Here is a 16,300-nt window from a genome sequence, read left to right as displayed (position 1 = left end):
TCCCATTGGCCAGCTTGGCAGAAGGGCAGGGTGATTAGACAATCATTAGATCCAATAAAACATTGCTGGTTAGTGGCTGGTTAACGTTTGACCAGGACAGGATGGAGCTGCTCAGATCAGTCTGACGAGTGTCTCAGTTGCTCTCTCCTCTAAGGTAAGCCACCTCGCTCTCTTGTCTCCCAAGTTTCAGGTTTGTTTCAGGAGAATTTGGAGAATTATTTTTCGGGTGTGTCGCCAGAAACAAACAGGACTGCTTGTGTTGGTTTTTATAGATTGTGCGATGACGGGTTTAAAATGTTCTCAGATTATCGCTGAAGGGCCATGATCTTGACTTGACTTTGGCAGGGCCTTAGATAAGGTGTTGGCATATTTTACTGCCTTACTGCTCTCCTTCTTCCTGGGTTGTTCTCAGCATTTTAGAATAGGAGGAAGGTAAGTGAACGGGACTTTAAATTTGGTATCATAGCAGCTGAATATAGCCAGACAAAGGTCATCCAGCCATTGATCTAAGAGGATAAAGCGAGAGGGGCCTGTAGCTTTGGATCCATGTTTGTGTATTTATCCCAGCTTCAATTTAATCAAGTGTCAAACGTCTGTTAGTTTCTCCTCTGCATACCAGTTAAGTCGCTGTAGGTGGACGTTTAGAAACTAGTGACACTGCTGAGGGACTTGCCAGTTAAAGGTCTGCTTCACAGCAGATGTTAGTTAACAACATGGAGACAGATATTCTTATAAAATGCAGAAAACCTGCAGATAAATAAGGTGTTCAGACAATGGGGTGACTTCAAAAGTGTCCTTTGGCACAAAAAGGTCATTTGGCTCGACTCAATGTCACCTTCACTCAACCCTTTGGCTTTACCCTTCTGTTTCGCTTGAACTTTACAGCTCCAGAATCTCTACATATCTTATTTACCAACTTAAAAGAATTAAAAGTGTGATTTTTCTTTAATTGTCAGTAGCGACTGTCACATTATTTCTTTAGTAAACAAGCATTACTCTGGCCTTATAACTTGGATGCTTCTGCATTCAGTGCATTCTGTGTAGTACATTTTTTTCAGGGGAAACGGTTGCTTTAAATGCAAAATGCAGGAAAAGCTACAGATTCATTGAAGTTATGTTTATTCAAGCGTCTGAGGAGACAGCCCTAAAGTCACTGGTTTGGTGTCATATACATATACATATGTGTACACCCACTTTACAGAAAGAGAAAGACTCGGACACGAACACCTGACGCTGCTTTAAAAGGCATCGACTTTCATTTTCTTCTGTGCACTCGGGTGGGTGGTTAACCTGGAAGGTGTAGGTGGAGTCCCATGTGTAAGCACTTCAGCACAAAGTATGCACAAAGCGAGATACAGTGCACATGTGCAGATTCAAGGACAGAGGACACGCTTTCTTTGTGACACTGTGGACATTGCACATCAATGACACACTGCACTGAACGGAGAAAAGGGTTGAGAGGGTTTAAAGATTCCTCTGTGGAATTGGTAATAATCCACTACATGGGTTTTTTAGTGTTTCCGCAACAGTAGAGCACAGTGAATATTTTCCACAAAAATGACACAACCTCTGAAACCTCCTTAAACATTTTTTTCTAACCCTCCTCCTCGTCTTCCTCTTCCTTCTCAGGCTGTGATAATGACACCCATGGTGCATCTGTTGTTGCTCCCGCTGCTGCTCAGCATTGTGAGTACACGAGCGCCGGCCAACTGCTGCTGCTGTTCTTCAATACATATTCAAATGCATGAACCTGTTAAAAGATCTGTGAAATAGTCAGCGTTGATAAATGCTACACAGGGAGCGCATGAAAGAAAACACTTACAACTATCAGCAAGGTTAACGAAGAGTCTGTGAAACAGCCCTCAGTGACTCATTTTAAAACACTCACAGAAAGGGTTGCTAAACGGAGCGTGGGCCCTTTGTCTGTAGACTTTGCTCTCCCATCATGTAGTCGAATATAAAAGTTCCTCCACTGTTAAGTCATTTTGGTTCAATAAATAACTGGGCTGTAAATACTGCCCTCAATGCTTGACTGATTTCACCGGAGCTAAAGCTAAAATGGCAAATTTAGGTATGAGTGTGAGAGGTTTTCATTTTTTCTTGCCCTTTTCTGTACTCGATGACCTTTAACCTTTATTTCTGCGCTGTAATAGGCTGGTGGGAAGGATCTGGAGGAGAAGAAGGGCCCCTTTGAGAACACAGTGCTGGATGTGCCAGAGGCGACCCCAGTGCCCTATCCTTTGTTTCAGGTAATATAAGCATGGCAGCAGCTGGTGTAATATTGTCCATTTTTGAGGTGGATGAGCTGCACATGTGCCACGCACTCCATTTATCAAACACCTCAGTCAGATAAGTGTCACTAAACCAGAACCTGCACCTGAGAAGTTATCTTATCTTAATCAAGATAGGAAAATAATAAATAGTAAAAAAGAAAAACTCTGAATATAAAGTATTGTTGCAGATCTTTGTTGCTTTGTTATTGCTCCTCTGTCGGCCATCTCACAAGCCTTCACGTTTACTGTAAAAGTTTGGTAACATCATCATCATATTGTTTTTTCACTAGCTGGGAGCGTGTTCTCATTTTAGGTTTGACAGTGTTTTAGTAGATAAAGGTGAATGGCTTGGATGTGAATTGAGGCCTCGAAGGGGACTTGTGGCAGCTCCTAGGCCTACCAGATCCCAGTGTACTAAATACAAGTGAAGAAATTAAAGACTTAAAAAGGGGAGGGAGGCTGGGGCACGTAAATGAGAATGAACAGCTTGTAGAACTGGGGGAACATATATAGATAAGAACCGGAAGGAGCGTGTTTGGAGGCATGGTCCCGCTCCTGAAATTTCGATACTTTATCTCCCATAAACTCTCGCTCTCCATCAAACCTCCATTTTAATCAATCAGTCGTCTATTTGCAGCAGCTGTAGCTTTGCAGATATTTAACACTTAAGTTGGGTTTCTTGGATTTAAAGTCAGACTTCCTGCTGGACTTTGATTAGCTCCATCGGTTCGATTGGTTTCATTGCCATTTCTTGCATACCATGCAGTCAAACTATTCCCACAACAGCTGCTGTACTTCACCTGCCTGCGTGTGGTCACCGGTTTGAGGTCCGGTGACCACGCTGGGCACTTCATAATGAGCTGACTGCTTCCTCTCGAATTGTCGTCACACAGTTTGGAGCTGTATTTGGGGCCATTGTCCGGTTGTTGGAGATAACTGGCTCCACCGGGTAGCCAGTTTCAGACGTAACTCTTTATTATTAGCAGGCCCTAAAAGATTTTTCCTTTCTGTTGACTCTGTGGGTTTTGTAGGTACCATTTTAGTCTCTAGAGAGTCCGAACCAGTTTGACCTGCTCTGTGAAAAATAGGTGCTACATCCATCTCCTTTTTTGTAAATGTCCACATGGAATTCATTTTTACTTCCTAGAACAAGAATACTCTGACTGGCTCCAGGGGAAAGTTTTTCTTTAACCGCTCTGAGTGCATAATCACACCCACAAAGCCTGCGGTTCCTGACGCTCAGCACTCAATCAAATTTATTAATAAAACAAGAAGCAGCAGAAAGCGCAATCCTCCACCAAGGCAGCTCACTCTCTGGACAGTGGTTACTTTTATGGGAACTTTATTGGATTTTGTATATATTCATTATGTTTTCTCTTCTTCTTTTTAAAGTACTTTAAGAAATTTATAGTTCAGTATAAATCAGAGAAAAGTGGTATCACAGATGCTTACTTTGAATACACAAACATTATGTAGCAGTAGGTTATGGATAATAGGCATTGATTTAAATAACTAGACATGAATAACCTGAGCTTGTCATACAATATTACACTACAATTTATTTCTAGATAACTAGGCAGCTTCTTCTCTTTCTCATCAAACACTTTCTTTAGCGCATTATGGAGTGAACCTGAAAGAAGGGCAGATGTGAAATGAGAGGTCAAAGGTCCACATTAATCTGATATTTAGAATGCCCATATTTCATTCTCTATGTGCCCTGTATACCTTGTCATCAAGACAAACAATGGCAGTAAGAAACATAGTTATAAACAGCTCTGCATTATTATCACTTTGACCTTCAGATCAGTCCATTTACCTTTAAGGAGAGGTCAGAGGTCAAATGTGACATTATATTTGAAATCTTTATACAGTGGTTTCTATATGTTGACACACCACACCACACTTGTGAAAATAATATTTTTTGTCAATTTTTGATGATTAAATCTCAAGATGACCTTGAAGACCTTGGTGGATGTAAGCCAGATTTTAACTGATCGTTAACGTGACCCAAATCTATATCCCTATGAAGTTTTATCCAAATTCATTAAAAACTTTTCGAGCTATCATGTTTACAGAGAGAATGACGTGGCAAAGTTAAATCATTTTTACATTTACTAGCTACAGCTGTCTTCAGACGCACTAATGTAATCGGATGGGATTTAGATCGATTAGACTTTTTTAGAGAGCAGGTGGGGGGTCTGACTCACAGCAAACGGTTTGGGCCAGAATCAGACCCAGAACTCAGCAACCTTTTGGCATATGAGTCATCTGTTCAGCCAGGTGAGCTGTAGCGGTGCCCAAATGCAATGAATTTTCATTGAGTTACAATGAAGTGGGGCTCTGTACTCTGTACTCCTTTACAGATACCTCAGTAATGCTTCACGATTAATGTTTCCATGAATCATTTTAGGCATTTTGTGTGAGTTTTTGGTTAATTTTAATGTTATTTCAGTTTCAAAAACAGATACATGCTTCTTTTAAAAATAGAGATATTTCTAAACACCCCATTCTTTTAGTGTAGCCTCTGATCTGGAAACCACTGGACCAATGGCAACAGCAGCTGGATGTTACTTATGTTACAGCGGTGATACATTAATATAAACATTTAACATTGATCACTTTTACTGTTGTGCACTTTTACTTCAGTGGGGTTTTTACAGCGGATCCTTGTGTTTTTATTTGAATATGTTGTATTTATATACTGGTTTAAAATGCAGAAGAGTACTTCTTCCATTAATGCGTGCAAATCAGAAACTTGCAGTCATACTCAGATTAACTGTCAAGTATGTGATCTTTTAAGGAAGTTATGGTGTTTTCCCCTTTTTGTTCACTTAAAAAGTTACCACTTTTTTTTCTGAGATCAAATGAAACTCAAGAAGCGATGAACAGACCTGTTTTTTGTGGTCAAAGTGTCCTGATTTTTCTCGTCTGCTTCTTTCACTCCTTAGTTTCAGGTGACAGATCCACATGTTAATAACTTCAGGCTGAGTGGAGAAGGTGGGCAAGACATTAGTATTTCAAAGGATGGGTGGCTTTATCTGGAACAACCTCTGGACTGGTCGCGAGAGGAGCACTACATTATCATGGTAACACGATATCTTTATTCAAACACATGGAAAACCGTGCTCACATTGCATTAGGCACACGGGACACACACTCGTGCATAAAAACTCATGTTCGTGCACAGGTGGAGGCACTGGCAGATGAAGAAGTGGTGGAGGGCCCGATTTATGTGACCATAAATGTTTTGGATGTCAACAACAAAGCACCGTACTTCAACCAGAGTGTCTACACAGCTGTGGTTCGGGAGAATACGCCAGCAGGTTGTGCACACTTCTACCTGTTGTGACATTTTTGCTTTGCATATATTTATTTTTTATCCTTGCTCGCTCGATCTTTTTTAAAGTACTTATGATAGAACAGGTGGCCTTACGTCTAGTTCATCACGGGCAGTAATAACAGCTGCCCCCTGTTGATTTCAACACTTTCATCTTTTTTAAGTAAACCTTTATGCTGAAGAGTACACGTGATTTAAGGAGTTTGCATCTTTTAGTCCATAACCTGCAAATTACATGTGCTATTCATTTTAATGAGAGTGATTTTTCAAAGCAGATAAAAGAATTAGAGCTTCATTTCTCCCCTTCGAGGCTTTAATTTTACTTGATTATGAAAGTCAGCTTGCAGAGGTCTTCAGTGCAGTCGGGCATTCATCACAGTGGATGTTTGATCTTTTTCATTTTGCCACTGAATGCTTTCTGCTCAAACCTGGGACTTTAAACTCAAGCTGTGACACCAAGTTTGTTTAGATCTACACATTTGAGTTTTAAACGTAAGTCAAAAATGAAAGAGTTTTGGGACAGTAGTGTGGCGTGGCGGTAGCACCTCACAGCAAGTAGGTCCTGGGTTTGAATCCTGCATCTGACCTTTCTGTGTAGAGTTTGCTTGATCTCACCAAGTACTCCGGCTTCCTTCCACAGTTCAAAGAAATGCAGTTAGTTGGGTTAAGTTAATTGATCATGTGACATATTGCCAATAGTGTACCCCGCCTCTCTGCTAATGGCAGCTGGCTCCAGCCACCCTACAACCATTAATTTGAGTACATAGTAATATGTTTGGTGTTAAATTAAAGTGCAGCTAATGTGTAGCTCAAAGGATAAAGCGTGCACCACTGTATTTGTTTTTTCAGAGAACCCTTTAAAGGATTCCTTCTATGCATGTGGGTTAAGCAGTATTTCTTTAAGTAGACAGTGTGAGTCACCATACCTGTCTCTATGACTTTAACGTAAGTTTTCTGTGTGGCTCTAGCTGTCCCATTTACCCGAGTGTTTGCGACGGATCAGGATGACCCGGAGACTCCAAACGCTCGTCTGAGATACAGCCTGGTCAGCGAGATCCCCAGCATACGAGACACAAAGCTGTTTCAGATCAACCCCGACACTGGAGAGATCTCCACAACAGAGCAAGGTAGCACCAAAGTTCTCACAGCTCTCCCCCCGGAGAGGGAAGCAGTATGTAATCAGTCTGTGTGTTAGCAGTGCAGCATCCACAGTTTTACGATTATCATTCAGTGTGATGGTAAATACCAATAACAGCTCGAGCTGATCTGATTTTAGTGAAAATCAGGTGAAGGCCACACAAAATGTGAAAATCAGGAAAATCTTTACATTACCCATTGTTTTTTCAAGTTTAACAACAGTTTACTAGGTCAGTATCTGGGTTGGTTAAGCATTTGACCTTGACTTTCATTGTTAGCACCCAAGGTCAAAGTTAAGCTTGAAAGAAAATTCAAGAAACAATATTGAGTAATATATCATGTGAAAGAGCACGAAGAGAGCTGCACAACACGCCTTTTATTTCTTCAGTAAGAAGCACTACGACATCACAGTGAAGCCACAACCAGGCGATGTCTTCATATTGTAATGAAAACATCAAAGTTTTAGATCAGCTTCAGGGGGATTTGTGCTTCTAGTAAGTATTTATTTTGATTTCATTTTGACTTTTTGGTTTCCAGATTGGGTTTTATGATTTTACCTTATTTTTTATTGTTTTTTAAAATGTTTCATTTTTGTTTAATTTTTATTAGTTTCAGTGTTAATTTCGTCTTTATTACTTTATTATTTATAGCAAATACCAGAGGCAAGATTTTGGAAAATCAACTTAGATATTACAATATAAAGAACATTTTTAAAAGCAGTCAACTCACAGGGTTGTAGACATCCAAACCTCAATAAAAACATCCATCGAATCCTCATCAGGCAGTTTGTGATACAAATTTTACCAAATTAACAAGTGAGGACATTTCCTCTGCACACCTGACATGTGTATATATGACCGGTTTATACAGGGAGAAATAAATATATATTTATTATAACCTCTGCACACTTCTTCACTTACCACTATTTTAATGGATTTAGGTCATAATATATATATTTTAGTAAGTTTTCCAAGTTTACAAAATCGTTTCAGTTGGTTTTAAATTTTTTTCACAGTTAAATAAAATGTTTGGGTTTTTTCACATCTAATTTTAGTTTAGTTTTAGATTACAACAATAACGTTGGGTTGCACAGAGACCTGAAGCCGGCCATAGAAGCACAGAACTCTGTGTGGCATCCGTGGAAAAGTCTTTAATCTGTGGCCACCGTCTCTGCCTGTAATCTGGCAGATCATCTTGTGTACTCAAGATTAATGCTGATTGAAGGCAGGTTGCCTAAATGTGTCGCGTGACGCTCATCACTGATTACTTTGAGTTCAATTAGGAGTTTGTTTCCCCTCTTAGATCACCTGAAGCGCGTCTGCGATGTGTGTGAGCATGCTCGCTGGTGTTTGATGCGTGTGTGTTGTTTTAACAGGGCAGCAGCTGCTAAAGGCAAGGGAGGGCATCCAGTATGCCAGGGGAGAAGATCGGAGCATTGAAACTCTGAAGAGAAAGTTCGATGACTACTGTTCGGTGCAGGAGGTCCCCTACGAACACAACCCCTTCTTCACCTGTGTGCAGAGAGCAGGTTTGTTTCCAAAAGACTCGTCAGTAAAGCTGAACAGTTAACGCTGTCAGTTAACAAGATCTGGGCATAATCTCACACAATTTTCAGACGTTTTATAGTCAAGATGAACAGTTTAATGGAGCAAATACTCATCTAAACGATTAATATTGAAAATGAGCTTGAGTTGCAGCTGCAACAGTGGAGAAATTTCACGATGAAGGACGAAGAATAATAAGAACATAGACAACAACATCTGGGCTTTGATGGTGCTCTTTAAAGTCGGAGCATATGATGGTGCAGATTGAAGGATTGTGTTAATGTAGATAAACAGACTGTAATGAAGAAGTTGCTGTCAGCAATTAGCGCTGGGTGCTGAGTTGATGAGTTCAGTTGGGGAGAGAGGTTTAGTCGCGTCCATCGGACTCAGCTTTTCAGAATAAGAGATTTGCTGGAATGTTTTAGTGAGTTTTACCCCAAAGAAAAACTCCTTGGTTCAAATTAAAATATTTATTCTCCACTTGTGGTGTCAGAGATGAGACGGCAAAACTTGGACCCCCTGGAAGACCCAGACTACACCCTGTTTGTGCGCGTGCAGGACCTGGAAGGAGCTTCGCAGAATGCACTAAGTGGAAACAGCAGAGTCCAGATTGCTGTGCAGCAAAACCTGTGGAAGAATCCCGGACCCATACGCATTAGAGAAAACTTAGAGGAAACATACCCACTAACCATTGCTAAGGTGTGCTGAGATTCATATATTCATACTCCTAACTGCCTCTCATCTTTATCCATCAACTGACCATCCTAGTCTGGACCCTGCCTGTCTCTCTCTCTCCATCCAGGTCCAGTCTAATGACCCTGATGCCAGATACGTACTGGTCCAGAAGGAGCGAGAGCTGAAATTCCCCTTTGAGATCACACAAAATGGAGAAATAATGGTGACAGAGAAGCTGGACAGAGAAAGCAAAGAGAGGGTAGATAACACATTTGTTCAATAAGTTATATAAAAATAAAGACGCACTTCTAGGAGTTTTTCTTGAGCTTCAGTTGATTCCGTTTCCAGTTCATCCTGGTGGTGCTCGCAAAGGATGAAAATGACAACGAAGTGGATCCACCCATGGAGATTTACGTGTTGGTGGACGATGTGAATGACAACGCACCTGTGTGCGATGAGGAGACTGTGTTTGAGTTCCAGGAGAATGAGCCTGTAGGTAAGGATGCCTCCGTCGAGGTGCGCAGCATCCATATGGGTGGTGGTTTCTTCACAGGCAGCCTGTTGAATTCAAGAATATTTCCAATTTGTAAAAAAGTTTTTTCGAAGTTTCATGACAGACGTGAGGGATTCTCACTGCATCTCCTTCAGGTGGCCTCGTAGGAGAGCTGCTGGCTCATGATAGCGATAAAGAAGGGACACTGAATTCTGTTTTGACTTACACCATCTTGTCCCAAAATCCACCCACCGCCTCCAAAACCTTCTCCATCGACGAATCTTCTGGAGCAATTCGTACACTGCACTTGCTGCGGCGAAGGGAAAATGCGGTCTACAACCTCAATGTCCGAGTCAGTGACGCAGGTAACATACTGTATGAAAGCACACCTGTAGGCTGAGTTTAGTTAACGCTTTTAACTTTGGATGAAGTTTTTATGGCTTTTCTCTCACAGAATTCAGCACAAATTGTAAGGTTGTCGTCAAGGTCATTGACGTCAATGATGAGCTGCCCAAGTTTGAGAAGAATGATGTAAGTATGGGAACCTTTCGAACGCTGGCTCTTGTTCCTCATTCTGACTGGCTGGCATTGTTACTGTGTCTGTTTCTGTGTCCGTATGCAGTACGGCAACGAGACTCTGACAGAGGACACTCCTCTGGGACACACACTTCTGACCATCAAAGCGACAGATAATGACGACCCAGACACCGGCAGCTCGGAGATCCAGTTCATCATCTCTGAAGGAAACACCGACGACGTCTTTGCCGTGGAAACTGACGGCAAAGGTGTTGGTTATCTGGTTCTGGCTAAGGTGGTGATCTCCATTCTCTCTGTTTCATTTCTTGCAAACTTTGATCTTTAAGTAGCTGCTCCAACATTTCTGGTCCCTTTTAAATAGTTCAGATTATTAAATTCTCGTGATGGAGTTTTTTGTTGTCTTTGTATCTTTTTTTATATTTTTGCTTATAATTGTTGAAAATGAAAGAACTGAAGCTAGTAGTCATCATGCATGTAACAGCAACATTAGAGTTTGGTCATACATGATTTTATGGCCATAGTAAATGATCCTTGTTTACCCCTAAACCTGCATGTCCATATAACTCATTTGGATTTTAGTGCTTTTCAACACTCTGTTGTAAACTTTCATCATCATCTCTGCCTCTCTTTTCTTTTGTGGTTCCTCTAAAACCTTTTTTCTCCTCCTTCCTAACAGCCTCTGGACTTTGAGACCTCTCCCAGTTACAGGCTCCAGATTGATGCTCGTAACCCAGAGCCGTTGATGGAAAGTCTCAAGTATGGCAGCGAGTCCACCGCCTTTTTCTCTGTGTCGGTCATCGATGTAGACGAGGCTCCAAAGTTCAGCATGGACATCCTGGATGTGACCATATATGAAAACATCACCAAAGGATCCGTGCTGCTCACTGTGCATGCAAAGGACCCAGAGGGCAAAGAGATCGGGTAAACACACCAGTGACTGCTCAGTGTCTGGGTCCTAAGTACTTAAAAAGTTGTAGCTGTTTAAAGATTTAGTGAAAGCTGCTACATAATACAGGAAATATACACAGTGTACAGGAAGATGCAGCTAAGGGTAATGCCCCTCTACCTAATGCCAGGGGTTAAGGTATGTGTAACATTTTAAGTCAAAACTTGTGTTGCAATTTTTTTTGTTGTTACAATTACACTGTATTCCCAAAAGTATTCACTTATCAGCCGTCATACTCAAATGAACTTGAGTGACATCCCATTCTTAATTGATAGGGTTTAATATGATGTCAGCCCACCCTTTGCAGCTGTAACAGCTTTAGCTTGTCTTGGAAACAAGTGTTTACAGGGAATTTGTGAGGTCAGACACTGATTTTGGATAAGAAGGCCTGCCTCACAGTTTCCACTGTAATTCACCCCAAAGGTGTTCTTGGGATCAGGTTGAAGTCAGGACTGTGCAGGCCAGTCAAGTTCTTCCACACCAGCCTCACTCATCCACATCTTTATGGACCTCGCTTTGTGTACTGGTGTGCAACCATTTTGGAACAGGACAGGGCCATCCCCAAACTGTTCCCACAAAGTTGGGAGCATGAAATTGTTCAAAATGTGTTGGTATGCTGAAGCATTAAAAGTTCCTTCATTAGAACTAAAAGCGCAACTCCTGCAAAACAGCTCACACGTTGGCCCAATGCAATCAGACAAGTACTGTTCTCTTGGGCACTGCCAAATCCATTACACGAAGCTCTCTTTGCACTGTTCTTGAGATAATCTGAAGGCCACATGAAGTTTGGGGGTCTGCAACTAACTCTGCAGAAAGTTGGTGAACAATGTGCACTATGCACCTCAACATCGTCTGTCCTGGCTCTGTAATTGGATTGCTCTTATTCCCAACGTTAATACCACTAACAGCTGACTGTGGAAAATTTGGTAGTGGGATTTTAGCACGGTACCACGCTGGAATTCACTGAACTCCTGAGAGCGACCCACTCTTTCAAAAATGTTTGTAGAAACAGTTTTCATGCAGTCAGTGCTTGATTTTATACCCGTGGCCACAGAAGTGATCGGAACACCTGAATTCAATTATTTGGATGGATGAGTGAATACCTTTGGTAATATAGTGTATATTTCAGTTTTGTGAAACTTTGTAGAACGGAAGCAGCTGAGAGAATTCCTGACTTTACTTTAATAAACTTCCTCCACAAAGCGTGGTCTAAAAAACAAAGTTTCACTTCTTTCACACAGTGCATTGCTTTTCAAAACTGTTTTTCCTTAACTGATCCTAATCTTCCTCTTAGCTGATGCATGAAGTGGCTGGATACACCACATGCAGCGCATTGATGGCTTTGGCCTTGTTGAGCACTGACTGCTAGTTTGAATTATCCTCTTCTCTGACTACCACATGTACAGAAAACAGACCATTGATTCGTTTTGACTACCGATGTTTCCCCTGGCCACCAGCTCAGTGTGCGCTTCATCATTGACTGTGCCAGACCGATGACTGATGATTGTGTTTGTGTGCAGATATAAGCTGGACGGTGACACTCAAGGCTGGCTGGAGTTGGATGCTGCCACAGGAGAGATCAGGACCAAAGAAAAACTGGACAGAGAGAAGGTGGACTCGTTCAAAGTCACTGTCACTGCCTTCGAAAAGGGTGAGAGAAGACACTGCTCTACAGCTTTTCCTTTATAGGCCACACAGTGTGAGACATATCGGCTAAAATAGTTTGAAACACAATAAGAAACATCTGCATACAAACACTTTCATTACCTTTCAGAAGCTCCTGTAGATCTTCATGTGTTTAAGGCTTTTGACCATTAAATACTGACCGCTGCTCGCCTTTATAAAACAAACTACTTGTGGGTGAGACCACATTTTTCATACTCTCTGATATTCCCTCTGAAGCCAACCCGGAGAAGGCCACTGAGCGTGACCTGCATGTAAGGCTGTTGGACGTGAACGACAACGTCCCCAAACTGATGGAGACCCAGGCCTTCATCTGCATGAAGAATCCCAAACCTGTTCTCATAAAGGCCGAAGACTCAGACAGCGACCCTTTCTCCCAGCCGTTCACTTTCAGCTTTGGCACCAAAACCGGGAAATCTCCCAACTGGGAGCTGAACCAAGTTGACGGTACGCTTACATCTGTAATGTAAAACGAAAAACATCAAACTAAGATGTAAAGACGCACGTTTCTGTGTTCAGCTTAGAACATTTTATGTGTTTTTCTTTGTGTGTCACACAGATACAACAGCTGAACTGAAACTGAAGAAACCACCAACTCAAGATAAAACCTTCTCACTTCCCATTACCGTTAAAGACAAAGCAGGTGTGGGAGTCCCACAGGCATTTGAGGGTGAGTCACATTTGTAAGCCTTACTTCTGGCAATATTCTACAGTCACGGCAAGAAAGGCATCCCTTCTAATGTTTTACACACCAGGACATAATAAAAAAATATAGTTCTTATAAGGTTTTAAAAAAAATCAGGAAAATCCAAAATCACGCAACATGTTCATTAATTATTCCACATAATCTACACCAAAATGCAGAAAGAGTGTGTGAAAGCCCTTCCAAACAAGCCACACTTCTTTTACTTTTACATTTAACATGCTAAATGAGACATGTATAGTCTTTTTTTTATTATTTCCTGATTTCTAAAATCTTAATTTAGAGTTTAATCTGGGTGTTTTTTCTTTTTACCATAACTGATTATCTGCATCAGTGCCCAGTTTAGTGCTGTATCCAGTAAATCACCCAGTTCATCATAGGCTGCTGATAGAAAGCTAAAAGTTAGGAACAAAATAAGGAAAAGTTGATGATATTTTAGTGTAATCAGCTGGCCCGTCATACTTTACTTTCCATTTTGTCTCCTTCACAGTGAAAGTATGTAACTGCACAGAGCTGGGCTACTGCTACATTGCACCAGAAGGAGCGGCGCTCAGTTATGGAATGGGACCCACCATTGGGATCCTGGCTGGCATTCTGGGATTCTGCGGTAATTCTAACAAACCCCAAAATAAATCTGTTATCTGATAAAACCAAGTTTCACACAAACCGTTAGACTGTCCAACAGTGTCAGTTTGAAGTTTTGTGTTCCAGTGACTGACTTCTGTTTTATGTCTCCTCCTTTCGCAGTTATCGTGTTCGTTGTAGTGATCAAACGCATCAACAAAAAGAGCCAAAGAAAAGCCCAGGCCAAAGGGGACGAGAGCAATGCCATGATGTAGACACGACGCAGATGGTTTCCGAGTCTCTTATTTATATGTGCCAGTAACACAAATCAGAAATTAGCCTCCAAGAGATCAACAGTGTGTACAATGTTTGAGATAGGAGGAAAATTCTCCAACCAGAGCCTTAAACCAGTCTTCCTGCTCGGTCCTTATCTTAATTATAACTTAGATTCTTAAAACCAGACTAGACTACACACACAACTTGGGATTATTTAGATTTAAATTCTCACCTGCCTATTAAATAAGATAGGACAGGTACACTGACCCATAAAATATCTGTGGTAAAATACTCCAGGCCTGAAACTCAAATGAGTCCTCGCACATCTACTTTAGCTTATTTTATTATATTTACAACATGAACATTATTAACAAATGCTGTGCATCCCTTAATTAATCTGTTAGGTGGTCCCATGCTAATCACTCATTTGTTGAATAAATATATTATGATTTCACTGCCAGACTCTGGCCGGTTCATTAGCTATTTCATCATCTCCCACCATTTAATTATATATATTTTTTGGGCCCAGACACTTTGTGTGTTACTCTCTTCTCTACCTTGACTGTAACAGCTAACCATTAAACGTTGTTTAACATCAAACTCAAACAGATCACTTGTGTCACGAACAACTTTGTTGTTTTTTTTGTTTTTTTTTGTAAAGTTCGTTTACTGTTTCTCAATAAACGACAAAAACTGGGGACCACTTTGGTTTTCACGGCATCGTTTTTTCCCCCTACACATCAGGGCAGACATGTGGTGCAGCAGGTGATGGGTGACGTAAGGTACAGTATGTGTGCTATACAGTATCTCTGTCCTGTGGAAGCCCGGGGTTGGGATTGCTCTGCTTGTACTGTTGCGTCCCCCATCCTCCTTCCTGCTCATCTGCCGCTGAGCAGTCAAGGCCACGATGCTGCCTCAGAGAGCGATGCTCTGACTCATCTCTTTGTCAGTGGGAGACGCAGATTGTTGACGGTGCTGAAAGGGGCATGGCATGATTTCTTTTTTAGCTTTTATGCAACACAAAGTGGTCCAAACAAGCACAATACTTACATGTGAGAGCTGAAGGTGGGGATCACATGTGCTGCCATGAATATTGTATCCCTCCGATCCATGTGCCATGTTTTTGTGTGTGTGAGTCATCGAACAGCCTGTTGCAGATACCAAAATCCAAACGGGGGAGTGGGCTGAGCTTCATCTTTCATGCTGATGAGGATGAACTTGGCGTGGACCCTTTTCAGTGTTTATGTCTGCACTCTCTCCTTGTCGGTATCCCAGCAACACTTTCCACAACATACACACACATGGCTCACACACAAACACACACACTCATACAGAGCTGGGGGGAGAAGTTCAAATGTTGAGGTACAGAGGAGACGAGGTGGAGGGGCAGACAGTTGGACCTAACGGTGTGAATGATGATGACCACCTCTGGATATCAAGCCTCACCATCAGCACACACCCACCCACACACATGTTAAAGTCCCTACTCTACAAGAGGAGCCTTTTCCCCTAATATAGAAGAATTATATTGATGTGTTCCCGCTTAAATCAGCTTATTTGTACTGCACATGTATTCCATAAGCCTAAATCAAACATAAAATCAACTTTAGTATGATGCCAGCTGTCTAATAAATCAACTATATGTGTATGAAAACATTCAAAGTACCGCAAAGTATGAATATCTGCTGCCAAAGAAGTTAATAAAAATGTCTGTGTGGGTATTCCATACATACATATGTAAGTGCAAGTTTCTCCTTTATTTCTTTACAAGCCCCGAACAGAAGTTCACCTGCTTCCTGCTTCAAAATTTCATTCATTGCTAATCTAGCTCCATGACAACAAATGCATAAAGATTATAGGTGAAGCTGTTGCCACTCTTAGCGCTGGATAGGATTGATTTAATTGCTTGCCTCTGTTGTAATACTGCACTCTGGTGAGTCAGTTTTATTATGAAGGGTGATTTGCATTATAATTTCCGTAAAACAAAGGCACTCACTCATCATTTACACACTAATCTGGAAATAACGTCCTTGGAGCAGCGGAAGCAACGTGTGTGACTGACCAAAATACGCAGAGGTGTTTATTTCCAGTAAAGTGGCTAATGTCACCTATGCACACGAGTTCTTCCAGAC

General features: G+C 41.4%; 1 protein-coding gene across 1 annotated transcript; it reads left to right on the top strand.

Moving 5' to 3' along the window:
• The first annotated feature begins 86 nt into the window (after positions 1 to 86).
• cdh17 (cadherin 17, LI cadherin (liver-intestine)) lies at positions 87 to 14,872 on the top strand. The gene is made up of 19 exons (XM_026185720.1): positions 87 to 154; positions 1,630 to 1,686; positions 2,154 to 2,249; positions 5,222 to 5,359; positions 5,461 to 5,596; positions 6,579 to 6,737; positions 8,123 to 8,275; positions 8,785 to 8,990; positions 9,094 to 9,225; positions 9,315 to 9,462; positions 9,615 to 9,824; positions 9,914 to 9,990; positions 10,082 to 10,270; positions 10,673 to 10,917; positions 12,463 to 12,593; positions 12,845 to 13,072; positions 13,185 to 13,295; positions 13,819 to 13,935; positions 14,076 to 14,872. The coding sequence occupies exons 2-19, from the start codon at positions 1,639 to 1,641 to the stop codon at positions 14,165 to 14,167; spliced, it is 2,616 nt and encodes an 871-aa protein (XP_026041505.1). The 5' UTR covers positions 87 to 154; positions 1,630 to 1,638; the 3' UTR covers positions 14,168 to 14,872.
• The last annotated feature ends 1,428 nt before the right edge of the window (positions 14,873 to 16,300 follow it).

Source organism: Astatotilapia calliptera, chromosome 11 (genome assembly GCF_900246225.1).
Source record: "Astatotilapia calliptera chromosome 11, fAstCal1.2, whole genome shotgun sequence".
Lineage (NCBI taxonomy): Eukaryota > Metazoa > Chordata > Actinopteri > Cichliformes > Cichlidae > Astatotilapia > Astatotilapia calliptera.
This window is presented reverse-complemented; position numbering and strand designations above follow the sequence as displayed.

Bases quoted from the DNA above. Each gene is read 5' to 3' on its own strand.
- cdh17 (XM_026185720.1), top strand. From the start codon at position 1,639: ATGACACCCATGGTGCATCTGTTGTTGCTCCCGCTGCTGCTCAGCATT. The intron at 5,360-5,460 runs GTAACACGATAT...GTTCGTGCACAG, and splicing joins AGGAGCACTACATTATCATG to GTGGAGGCACTGGCAGATGA. The intron at 9,463-9,614 runs GTAAGGATGCCT...CATCTCCTTCAG, and splicing joins CCAGGAGAATGAGCCTGTAG to GTGGCCTCGTAGGAGAGCTG.